Genomic DNA, 11,719 nt, shown 5'->3' with positions numbered 1-11,719 from the left:
AGAGAAAATGTTGTGGTGTACGTGTCTTTGACGACAATGTGCGTGCTTCTTGTATGTGAAACTGATCGGACGCCGACAAGCCACTCCCTAGCCCTTGACGGGCCGGGAGCAGGAAAGGGGAGTGAGAAGTGTGGCCTCGAGGCGGTCACACAGAACAATGCTGAGTTCATTGCTTACAAGCTGATTGCATGGACTGATGTCTCATACAGAAATATTAGCGATAATTTGTGAAAGAACGGAGGGAAAAGAGTAGAAAGCCACGCCCCTTCGTATCGGCAGAGAATAACTTAGACGCAAACCGTGCATTTGTTGCGGGAGCTTGTGCGATCGAAAGGGATGGCTGAGTATAATAATATCCGGAGCCGAGTTTTCGGGGATAACGAAGGACTGCGGGGGCGTTGTGCACAATAGGGAGCTGGTACTTGACTGCGGCTGTCACAATGCAGTGGCGACTTGTGAGAAAGACACCCGGGTGTCTCTGGCGAGGCGCGAACCTGTCGAGAGGCCCATTGAAAAAGAAATGAACCGCAGAAAAGAAAAAAAAAATCGTGCAAAAAGGATCTATAGCTGGCTTGGAACTTTCACATGTCTGCTGAAAGCGATGCCGAAGGTCAGTCATGTGGGCCGTCCGTGTGCCGCACGCTGCCTGCCTTCTATCTCGCATCTCAAGTCTTTTAAACGTACACTTTCAGGGGTGCTAGACAATCACCGGAGGGGTGTGACGTTCTACACCCGAAAAAATCATGCGACTCCCATTCCGCTTCCATTTTTTCGCAGGAACGGCCGCCCCCCCTCCTCTCCTTCTGTTCCCCCTCTTCCCTTCTCCAAGAACTGCACACTCTCCGCCGTCACACGTTATCATTTCCTCCTCCTCTTCCTCTTCCCCCTCCTCCATCGCTGACAGCCGGTGCTCTTCCGCCCACCATGCCTCCTCTCTCGGCTCGGCGCCCGCCTTTTCCTGTCCGGGGTCCGGCCCTCCCGGCCCGACCCCGGGCGCCGGCGGCAACCGCGTCGAGGGGAGGAGAGATCTCCACCAAGGCAAATCACGCCCAAATACCTGCTGCCAATTCTGTCGTGACCCCAAGTCGTGAGGGTTGGTGTACAAAAACCCTCGTTGTCGGGCTCGCTCCCTCCGTGCCTTATTAATGTAAAATTCAATGGTCGTCTGCCCGGTCGTGATGAGAAAAACGTGCCAACCCAACAAGCCTGTCAGCGCCAGCCCAACGGAGAAGGCCAAAACAAATGTAAGGATAATAGCGGAGCGCGCAGAGGCGAGGGACCCCACGATGACAGGCATTCGGGGCCCGCCACCTTGACTGCTGCCGTACATCATGTCTAAAAATGGCCGACCGAGCAGGAGGGCGCCATACACGCACGCTGCCCACAGGTACATCATGAATAGTACGAAATAACGGTAGTTGTAGTACCCGACACATTGTCCGATCCATGGGCAATGGTGATCCATTTTGAGGACACAAGACTTGCAGACGTGGCAGTGGTGGGTGCGGGGAGGGCGGGGTGTACGGCATTTTTTACAGAATCCATACGTGCGTGCATCCACATGGTCGCTACGGGCAGAGGAGACGTGAAGTGGTGAATGTGAATCTGTGGGAGTGCCTGCATTGGCATGCACAGACGGAGCCTGGATTTCGCCATGGGAGTGCATTGAGGCATCACACGCATTGACGAAGGGCGAACCAGGGGAGGTCATGACGCAATGGAAATAGTTGAATAGCGTGTTAAACAGCAGAAACGCTGCCCAGCTTCCGTGTATTACACGTGCGAGGCATAAGTACCGGACATCTGGATCCTCAACGCCAGAGCCGCTTTTTCCTCTGCAGCCCACGAGCTCTGGAAGGATGTAGCCAAAGTAGAGACATGTGACAAGGCCGATCAAAAGGCAGGCAAGAGTGACCAAGCACGGGCCCAAAGCTCGCACTGCCCAGTCGAAAAGTGTAGATACACCAACCGATAGCCAGTAGCCATACTCAAAAGGCCGGTCAGAATGTAGTGCAGACTTAAATTGTGCCCACTGACACGGTGCACCAGAGGAGGGGTGTGTATGAGGTTGATGTGAAGGCAAGGAACCAGCTGGGGCCCCACTCGTGCGCATTTTGACGTAGCATGTACAACAGCGAAGTGAAAATGAACCTGTTGATGGTTGAAGGGTTAAACTATGTGGTACAAAGACAGAAGACGTGCAGGAACGATAAATCAGATGAACGCGCCCTCGGTCGGGTTACCGTTGCTAGACCAATTTCCCTCCTTGATGTTTCTCCGCCCTCTCCGAATAGCTCAGATTTTCTCCTTGATGTTTCTCACCCTCACGAGAAGGCCTGCGGCCAGGCAGCGCTTGACCATCCGATGGCTCTCAGCGAGGTCTTCCGCACCGAGTGTTAGAAATGACGAGTACCTTCTGTGCGAAGTTTTTCACGACCGTTGTGTCGGATTTCTGATTTGTAATGATAGATAACCAATTGCTTCGTATTTAATATTGGCGTGAGGATGTTTGGTTTCCCAGTGTTGTTGATTGGTGGTTAGGCTGCAAGAAGGAAGACATGAAGAAACTCTTGATCACCACACATCAGAATTATGCCTGACCGCAGAAGCACGATCTTTCTCCTTCCTACGTTACAGCATCCTTTGCACAACCATGGGTGACCAACTCAGTTTGCGGGCGGAATTGAAGGGCCATGCGGGTTGGGTGACATCGATTGCCACTCATGCCGACAACCCCAACCTCGTTCTTTCCTCCTCGCGCGATAAGACCGTGATGGTGTGGAACTTGACCGGTGGAGAAGACTACGGGTACCCGCAGCGAGCTTTGCGAGGTCATGGGCATTTTGTCTCAGACGTGATAATCTCCTCTGACGGGCAGTTTGCTCTCTCGGGGTCCTGGGATGGAACCCTGCGCTTGTGGGAAATCAAGACAGGCAAGAGCACGCGTACTTTCGTCGGACATTCCAAGGATGTCCTCTCTGTATCCTTCTCCCATGACAACCGACAGATTGTGTCCGGATCCCGGGACAAGACTATCAAGCTTTGGAATACACTGGGTGAGTGCAAGTTCACCATTACTGAAGGTGGCCACTCCGAGTGGGTGTCGTGCGTGCGGTTCTCCCCCTCCCCCACGGCCCCCGTAATTGTGTCCTGCGGCTGGGACAAGCGTGTTAAAGTCTGGAATTTGGCGGATTGCAAGCTCAAGCAGAATTTGATCGGCCACACTGGCTACCTTAATGTGGTGACGGTCTCACCGGACGGCTCTCTTTGTGCCTCCGGTGGGAAGGACGGCACCGCCATGCTCTGGGATCTGAATGAGGGCAAACGTCTCTACTCCCTGGACGCGGGCGACATTATTCATTCGCTTGTCTTCTCGCCCAATCGCTACTGGTTGTGCGCAGCTACGTCGCAGGGCATCAAGATCTGGGACCTGGAGTCAAAGGACATGGTGGACCACCTGCAACCCAAGTGGCCCGTCCAGGGCAAGCACTCCCTCTCTCCTCAGCCGTACTGCACCTCCTTAGCCTGGTCTGCGGATGGTCAGACTTTGTTTTCAGGCTACACCGACGGAAAAATTCGTTGCTGGAGCGTGAACTAAGAGTGAGGCGCCCCACTGCGCCAACAGGCCAGGGGCACTCTCTCTCGATTAAGGCTTTCATTAGTTATTATATGCCCCATAAGAGAAAGAGAGAGAGTAGGTGTGCCTGGCTGACTGCCCACAAATTTCGGATAGCCACAGGGAGGAAGGAGGCACCGTTTAAAGTGAAAAAAGCGAAGAGAGGCGTTCTGATGACCTAGGAATGACTTTTCCTGGGCCTATTTCTTCCATGGGATTCTCATGTCTCAAGGTGCGAAAGAAAGAGTAGAATGCTGCGACGCTATCTATCTATTTATGTTGCGTACACTTCCCAGTAGTTCGCTTCAGTTTTTTTCTTTTTTTTGAGTGGGGCATGCCTCCACAGAAAGTAGATTTAGTCATGTCAGGCCACGTTCATGCTCGAATGCCAGAGTTCGATCTGCGATGCTTCCGATGATTCATAACCTTCCCCGGAAAAAGGTGAAAGGAAAGGGGAGTCGACGATAACGGCACGGAGTCCTACTACTCGTTGAGAGTCCGTGTCCTTCAGCGGCAGTAGTTCCCAACATGCGTCTTTTCTGTCATCCTTTATGAACGCAACACCGGGCCCATTCCCAACATTCAATTCAGAAGCGCACTCTCGTGGAGACTTTGGCATGATATTCACAGATAAAAGGGAAATGGGACACGGAGGAGGCATTTCGAGACCAAAGATATTGCCCTGGGATGGCTCGGGTGCACGGGCTTCTGCCGGGGGGGAGGGCGGTCGGGTCTGGCTCTGGGCGAGGCCTGCGACTGGCGTCTACTCGCCCCACAAGAACAGCTTCCTGCGCTGTTCAAGAAGTGGGTTGACAACGACGGCATTTTTTCCCGAAGCGGGAATGTCTCAATGCTTCGTGCGCACTAAATGTGTTGCCTCGATGCCTTGGCCGTGGTGCGTCAGAACGGGATGTCAAAAGTATCCTCGAGCCGAACGAGTGCGTGAGCAGCTGCAGCACCCATCGGGAGGGACAACAGCAAAATTGACAGCTCTTGTGAAGTGCAAGCACGCGTGCGAGCCTTACATTGACACGACGACCATACCAGGCCCTCGCTTTGATCATATATCAACGCGAGGGAAGCCTGGATGTCGCTAATGCCCACTGCGTGTTCGTGTTGTGCGCGCATTTGGTGGGGCAGGGGACCCAGGCAGAAGGAATGGCCCACCATGCAATGTGGGCCACTGTCTGGTGCAGGCGGCCTTCTGAAGCCGCTGGGATTGCCTCATTCACGATTTACTGCCACTGTTACCACGTACTGTCAACGTTTACTACACACAGCATTGATGTCAGCCTAGCAATGTTTTGAATTGCCCAAATTTGGTTCGAAACTGACCCTGCTCTCCCTGCCCTTGCAATTCCACAGCATCAGGCTGCAACAGCCCCCCCCGAAAAGGCCATAACGTTTGTTTGAAGGGCACATCTACGTGAACATCAGACCAGTAAAAGGTACATTTAAACTGGAAGTATTTTCAGTCGATTCGTGACACGGAGTCTACAAGCAACAAAAATGGCGCGACCTAAGAAAGGGTATATGGATGAGGAGGAGGGCAGCACGACGGGGCGATGGACGACAGAGGAGCACGCGCTCTTCGAGGATGGATTACGAAAATATGGCAAGCAATGGAAACGCATAGCCGAAGAGATTCCTTCGCGCACGGTTGTCCAGATTCGGACGCACGCCCAGAAATATTTCCTGAAGCTGGCCAAAATTGAGCCTGCCACCAGCACATCCATCGCGCTGAAACCTCCGACCAATCACAACCAGTTTTACCCGCACGTGCATGCACACAATCATGGCTTGCATTCTAATGCCGCGGTCACATCCTTGACTGGTTATCCTTCGAATGGAAATGGCAACGTGGGCCCCGACATGGAACTATCAGGGCAAGGCTCAAGTATGGACCTTCCACTCTCCTTGACCCGCAAAAAGCGCTCGGTGGGGAAGAGCACATACCGGCGACTGGTACCAGGCTTGGACGGGGATGAGATGGAGGAGGAAATTGGCTGTTTCGAGGCAGATAAGTTGGAAAAAGAAGGGGACGGCATCAAGGAGGAGGACGAGGGCTGCCCCTTTCGCAGTTCAACCCTGACCTCCCGGGGCCGCGTGTCGCGCCCTCCTCGCAATAAATCTACCTTCCCTTCTCATCCTTCCAGCCCCGCGGGCATAGGGATGAGGGGTGAGGGTTTTGGAAGTGGCATCGACACAAGCCACACCACCTTGGAAGGTATCCCTCAGAACGGTGCCAGTGCGCGGGCAGTGGGCACCGCCTTGAGAAAGCAGCAGAAGCAGCGGGCTCGTCGAACTGCTCCCTTGGAGCAGAATGGGCTGAGGGGCAGTGGCTCCGTCTTCTCTTCGGCCTCCTCGCTGACTCATTCCATTTGGGGGGCTTTGCACACGAGCTCCACCGACCCGACCCCCTCCTCCCTCCAGTCTCTTCCCCCCCGCGGGCTCATGAACGCGGAGGACAGCGGCTGCAGACCTGGGGCAGGTGTGGGACCTGCGGGAGGGCTGATGGTCCGGATTCCCATGGGCGAGGAGCACGCGCTGGACATGGAGGACAACCTGTTCGCGGCGGGGGAACTGAATGGATTGTTCGAGTCCCTGCGAGAGGGGGCCCTGGTGGGGGCTCCGACGCAGACGCCGACGTCCGTCATGCATCTCTACCCGGACATGGACGATTTTCCCGACGCAATGGGGGCGCATGTCCATGGGCCCGAGGAGGACGGAAAGGGGGAGGGGAAGCGGGAGCGGGTGGGAGGGGCCAACGAAGCCCTGCCTGGATCTGACCGTCCGGACTACATGCTCGGCGTCCCTGGTAGCCTGCAGTCTACAGGATGCTGCGGGTCCTCCACGACCTCGGCGTCCTCCGGCGTGGCGGGAACGACCGAGGGGGAGGAGGAGGAGGAGGAGGAGGCCTTGGGCGAGGGGGAGGACGCGTTCTCCCATCTGCACGAGCTGGCGGGGCGCGGGGCGCCAGACTGGGCGGACGCGTTCGAGGAGGCTTTGGGGGCCTTGGAAGGGGCGGAGGGCGTAGGCGAAGAAGGGGCGCTGGGCCTGCATGCTCTGCAGCAGAGCGAGCGGCTGGAGCCCATGGGGCGGGAGGCGTCGAGCAACAGCCTGACCGACTCCTCCAACACGGACACCTATCTGCCCTCGGACGAGAGCGACGGGGAGCAGGCGGGGGCCAGGCCTCACCTGGGCTCTCACCTGGTGCGTGGTCTGGAGGACTGCGGGGTTGAGAATGGGCCGGTGGGAAAGCGAGCGCGCCTGAGCTACGGCTACGGGCAGGAAGGGGGGGAGGGTTTTACCTCCTCCCTCCACACGAGGGGGACCTCGATGGCGCCCTCCTTGGTGAAGGAGCAGGCGTGGAAGGGGGAGGAAGGGGAGAAGAAGCGAGGGGAGGCGGCGGGTGGGGAGGAAGAGGAAGAGGACTACGGGTATTTCACGACCACGGAAGAGGATTTGGACCATTTCCTCGTGAACATTTTGGACGGCGTGACCGTTACTTCAACGGCCGGTTCAGCGACAGTCGGGACCGTGGGTGTTGCGCCCGTTTGAGGAGCAAACGAGAAGGAGACCTCCTACCTTTATACATATTAGGAGGGCTTTAAACAACTGTGGGTAGGCGTAAAGCGAGGAAAGGGCCGGTCGGGGGGGGGTCGACGCCCGAGGAAGGGAGTGACAATATCGGTGACAGGTCGGGTGCGACCTCGGACCTCGCACACTTAAAGATCGCGGGAGCCGTGCTTCATATTTATCACAGTAGCGTTGGGCGCAGAATGCGCGGATGGCAAGGGAGCGAACAAGAAGATTGGGGACGCGCGTGGAAGTCCTGTAACACGGCATGCTTCTTAGGCACGGCCGCATGGTTACAAACAATTATGATATTTAATGTTTTAGCAGTGTGAGGACCCTTTGTTGTGTAGACAAAGAGAAATGCTGTCGTATGAAGCAAACGGTTTGGAATCTATGGCGTGGCGCGAGTGGGGACAGAGGAGACGAGTAGGATGCGAGGGATTTACAACCGGAAAGAAACAAATGCCGTGGTATGATGATAAAGGGGGGTTTAGAGTCAGCAAATATGATGGCTGGCTCTCGCCGCATGTGCATGATATGAAAGACAGGGAGAACAACAGACGAAAAAACGAAGCTTGGTGTATGCTAGCAAGGAGCCAGTTGCCGAGAGACGTCTCGCGGGGCTGAAGGAGTCACCAGTGGGCCAGGAGAGGGGAGGACAGGAAAGGAAAGCTGCAGAGAGCTGGTCGAAAGCAGGGGGGATGGAGGAGAAGATGTGTGACCGCAGAGAGCTGCAAAGAAGATTAGCTGCTCGATGGTGGACGGAGACGGGAGCTTGAAAATGTGGAGTGTAGGGTGAAGCGCAGAATGCAGAGAATGGCCGAGGAAGCAGTGCTTTGGATGGTGAAGGAGGAGAGAGTATTCCGAGGAGATGAGAACATAAATGAGAGGAACGAAGCAAGACTCGACACTCACGCAGAAAAATATGCTTTCCGTCTCGATGTTTTCTTTTTGTCATCGTGCGTCTGCGTAACCTTTGATTCCCTAAACACGGACAGCCCACGGGTACATCTTGGCTGTGAGCCTCATAGGGCCAAGGTCACTATGGAGAAGGAGACAGTCGCCCGGCCCAATTTCTTTCCGTTTTCCCTCCCTTACGTAGAGGCGTCTCCATACAAAGTTCCTCTATGCGCGCTCTCCTACAGGGTCTCTACCCTTCACAGCATCGCGCAGACCCATCCAATCTTCCATCGGTCTGCTTCAGGAAATCTTTTTCCGCTTCCGCATTTTCTTGTCCTGCGCCCGGGGCCAGGGCTTGCTCACATGTCTGTTGCCCAACACCGAAAAACGGAGCGGCGCTTCCTTCCACAAGCCTGCATACTCTATCCCTATCCGCGGGGAGACCACCAACTGGGACGCAGGCACGTGTTCCCCCCTCTCCAAGAAAAGCTGCGCTCCTCCCACCAGGTCGGAGCCGCTCATTAGGTGATCGACTGCCAGGGCATGACAGAGGCGACCAGGGCCCGCACAGAGCTCCGCCAGAAGCTTCTCCCTCTCGCTGGCATTCATATCCGCTACATGCGGTATGGGCCCCCTGTTTGTTTTGTTCTTTCCTCGAAGTGCCCGCGCCCTGAGCCTATTCTGCAGCATGATCGAGGTCCCCTCCACGGGCTCCAGGGCCCGGATCAAGACTCCCACGGGGTCGCCCTCTTTGGAGGCTATGACGTTGAGACAGGAACAAGCATGCATGTGGTAGATATAGGCTACACCGCCCGCTGCAAACATGGGCTCCAGGCGCGGTGTCCTCTTGCCTCCATAGCTGTGTGCGCCCTTGTCATGAGGTCCGAGGTAGGCCTCCACTTCGACTATCTTGCCGCTCAGACGAGTGCCACAGGGAAGCACACGCACCAAACGCGCACCCAAAAGCCAGCGTGCCGTAATCAAAGCGTCGGCTTCGAAGCTCTTTGGCGTTGAGACCCGATGGTGCGCTGTGTCGGTGCACTTCACTACAGGAAGGTGGTGAGCCTCAAAAGCGACCGCGCTTTCCACGCGCTGGCTCACGTTTCGCAGCATTGCCCTCACTGTCTCGACTGATGAGTTAATACTCGATGAAAAATTTTCCGAAAGCCGGCGCGTTGGGGTTCTGCTTGTTGTCACATGGATGCTGGATTCCAAGGGATTTGAGGGCCTTGATGAGGAAGCTTCCGTGGAGGTTTCCATCAACGCGCTGCCATTTTCATCATCTATCTTAGCCGAAACGGAGACAAGACGTCGTCTTCGAGCACTTGTGGCGGAAATAAATGTCGATGCACCGATTGCCTTCGCCGCCCTCGTGGCAATGGGGGGCATTTTCCTGTTATTCATTTTCCCACAGGAGGTTGTTACCAGTGTCACATGGAGAAGGAGGAGAGCTGACAGGAAAAAATGCAAAACGGCCCCCGTTCCAGTAGGGTAGACGGTCCTCGTTGTCGAGTACTGCAGCACACAGTCCCTGTTGTAATTTAAATATATATTGGAAGGGTGTGGACAGGTGAGGGAGCATAACATCTAGGTCGAAATGCGCCCGGGAGGGAGGCAGATACATGACTTGCTGAAGCGGCGGCTGGGAAACAACCCTTTATCTGTGGCCCACAAATCTACAACTTCCCTGTCCCTTCGCTCACAAACGCTTCACTTTTGAAATTTTATACCTTTCTACAGCCAGGAAGCTGTCGACTGGCATATGTTGGGCGGTGCCTGATGGAGCACGGCAGATACAATTCACGGTCTCTGCTTTGCCGGTTGATGCCCTGTCCCCGCCACCTTGCATATCGACCAATTCCTGGCACCGCTTTGGCATTGGCCGTTATGGTGTCCCTCTTGACTCTGGGTAGCTGCACACCTGCCAAGGTTATCATTACGAAAAGATACGCGTCCGTATGGGTCTCAAGGGCCTCCAGCCTTTCTGCCCCCCCCCGCCTGCCACTACCTCTCTTCATAATATCCCGGTATACTTCCCAGCACCAGAAACCGCCGCCCCAGCATCCTCTCCGCAAGGCAGCACTCCCTTCCATTCGTGCCAGATACAGTCAGCGGCCAGCAACGCCTACAGTCTTAGAAGCAAATCTGACCCTGGGCGCCTCTCCAAATCAGACGGCCGAAGTAAACCCCTCTTCCCCAAGTGCATCCCCTCTTAAACGCGCTCGGCCCCGGCGGACGGTCACTGGAGGCTTAAAGAATTTACCTGTGACCCCGCCTGCCAATGAGCTACTGAATCGGGCTGTGCGGCTATCCAAGTGGTTAAAGGTAGGTGTCCGCGGATGACGGGAGGTAATGTCGGCTCCAGGGGATCGGTCGAGCGTGGGCGGAAGCATGATGATGAATTGTTGCACGCCGTGTACGTGCGTGCTCAATGAAATAATTGGCTCTGTGCGTGGCATTTGTCTTCATATGCTTTTGAATTTACTGCCTCTGCCACCCATAGGTGGACGAAGAAAAAATCAAAAACCAACGCCAGCGCGCGCGCAAGTTGGGCGCCTTGAAACTCGACACGCTGACCAAGAGCATCTCCAAACCCCTGAGGGACGTGCTTAAAGCCTACGACTACGAGCTGGCCGTCCTCCACCCCTTCGAGGCGACCCTGGCGGACTTGACTGTCCGAGCCCGGGCCAAGCAGGGGCACCAGAGCCTGCCCGAGGTCCTGAAGGCCGTCAACGAATTGCGCAAGTCGGTCCTCGAAACGGGGAAAAGGCACGCGGCGGCAGCCAAGAACGCCACGTCCAAGCAAGAGGCCATCGAGGCCACAGAGGCGGGCTTTCGGGAGGTGGAGTCTTTGATGCTGGAGGGCGCTGATGTGGTCTTGGATTTGATCGACGTCCAGAAGGCGTTGCGTAAAATTCCCATCGTGCAGTTGGGCATGCCCACGGTCGTGCTGGTCGGGGCGCCGAACGTGGGGAAGAGCTCCATCGTCCGGGCCATTTCCACGGGGACCCCGGAAGTGAACAACTACCCTTTCACCACGCGCGGGATGACGCTCGGACACCTCCAGTACGAGGACTGGGTGGAGGGGCAGTGCCAGGTGATGGACACGCCAGGGGTCCTGAATCGGCCGGATGAGGAGCGCAACGAGATGGAGTCCCTGACGCTCGCCTCCATGCTCCACCTGCCCACCGCCGTTATGTTCGTCCTGGATCTGACGGGCAATTCTGGGGCACTCTCGAGCATCGAGAATCAGATTCAGATTCGAAACGGCCTGCGCGCGCGTTTCCCTAAGCGACCCTGGGTGGACGTGATCAGCAAAGCCGACTTGCCCATGGACCAAGAGGACCCGGCCGTAGACCGTGCCCCTGCAGGGGCCTTAAAGGTGTCTGTGGCGGATGGTACAGGCTTAGCGGAACTGGAAGCACGGGTGAAGGAAATGCTTCTAGACGTGCGGGAAGTCTTGTCAGCGATAGGGTTGGCAGAGGGGCCGGGAGGGCGTGTGGAAGGGGAAGGAAGTGGCGGGTAAAGTGAAAGGGCATTGTAATCAAAATACGCACAAAAGTACCGCGCAAAGTAGAGGACATCATGTCTGAGGTGTCAGCTTCATGTTGTTGTATTCTGCAT

At 55.9% G+C, this 11,719-nt stretch overlaps 1 protein-coding gene across 1 annotated transcript; it reads right to left on the bottom strand.

The window, feature by feature from the left end:
* Positions 1 to 540: 540 nt before the first annotated feature.
* Positions 541 to 2,159, bottom strand: NGA_2007300 (abl-philin protein; the record flags this gene model as incomplete). Its single annotated transcript, XM_005856183.1, has 1 exon — positions 541 to 2,159. A coding segment is annotated over one exon (1,462 nt), but the record flags the coding sequence as incomplete, so codon positions are not given.
* Positions 2,160 to 11,719: the final 9,560 nt, after the last annotated feature.

This window comes from Nannochloropsis gaditana (genome assembly GCF_000240725.1).
Source record: "Nannochloropsis gaditana CCMP526 unplaced genomic scaffold scaffold023, whole genome shotgun sequence".
NCBI classification, from domain to species: Eukaryota; class Eustigmatophyceae; order Eustigmatales; family Monodopsidaceae; genus Microchloropsis; species Microchloropsis gaditana.
The sequence above is the reverse complement of the archived record's forward strand: the minus strand, read 5'-3'. Positions and strand labels throughout refer to the sequence as shown.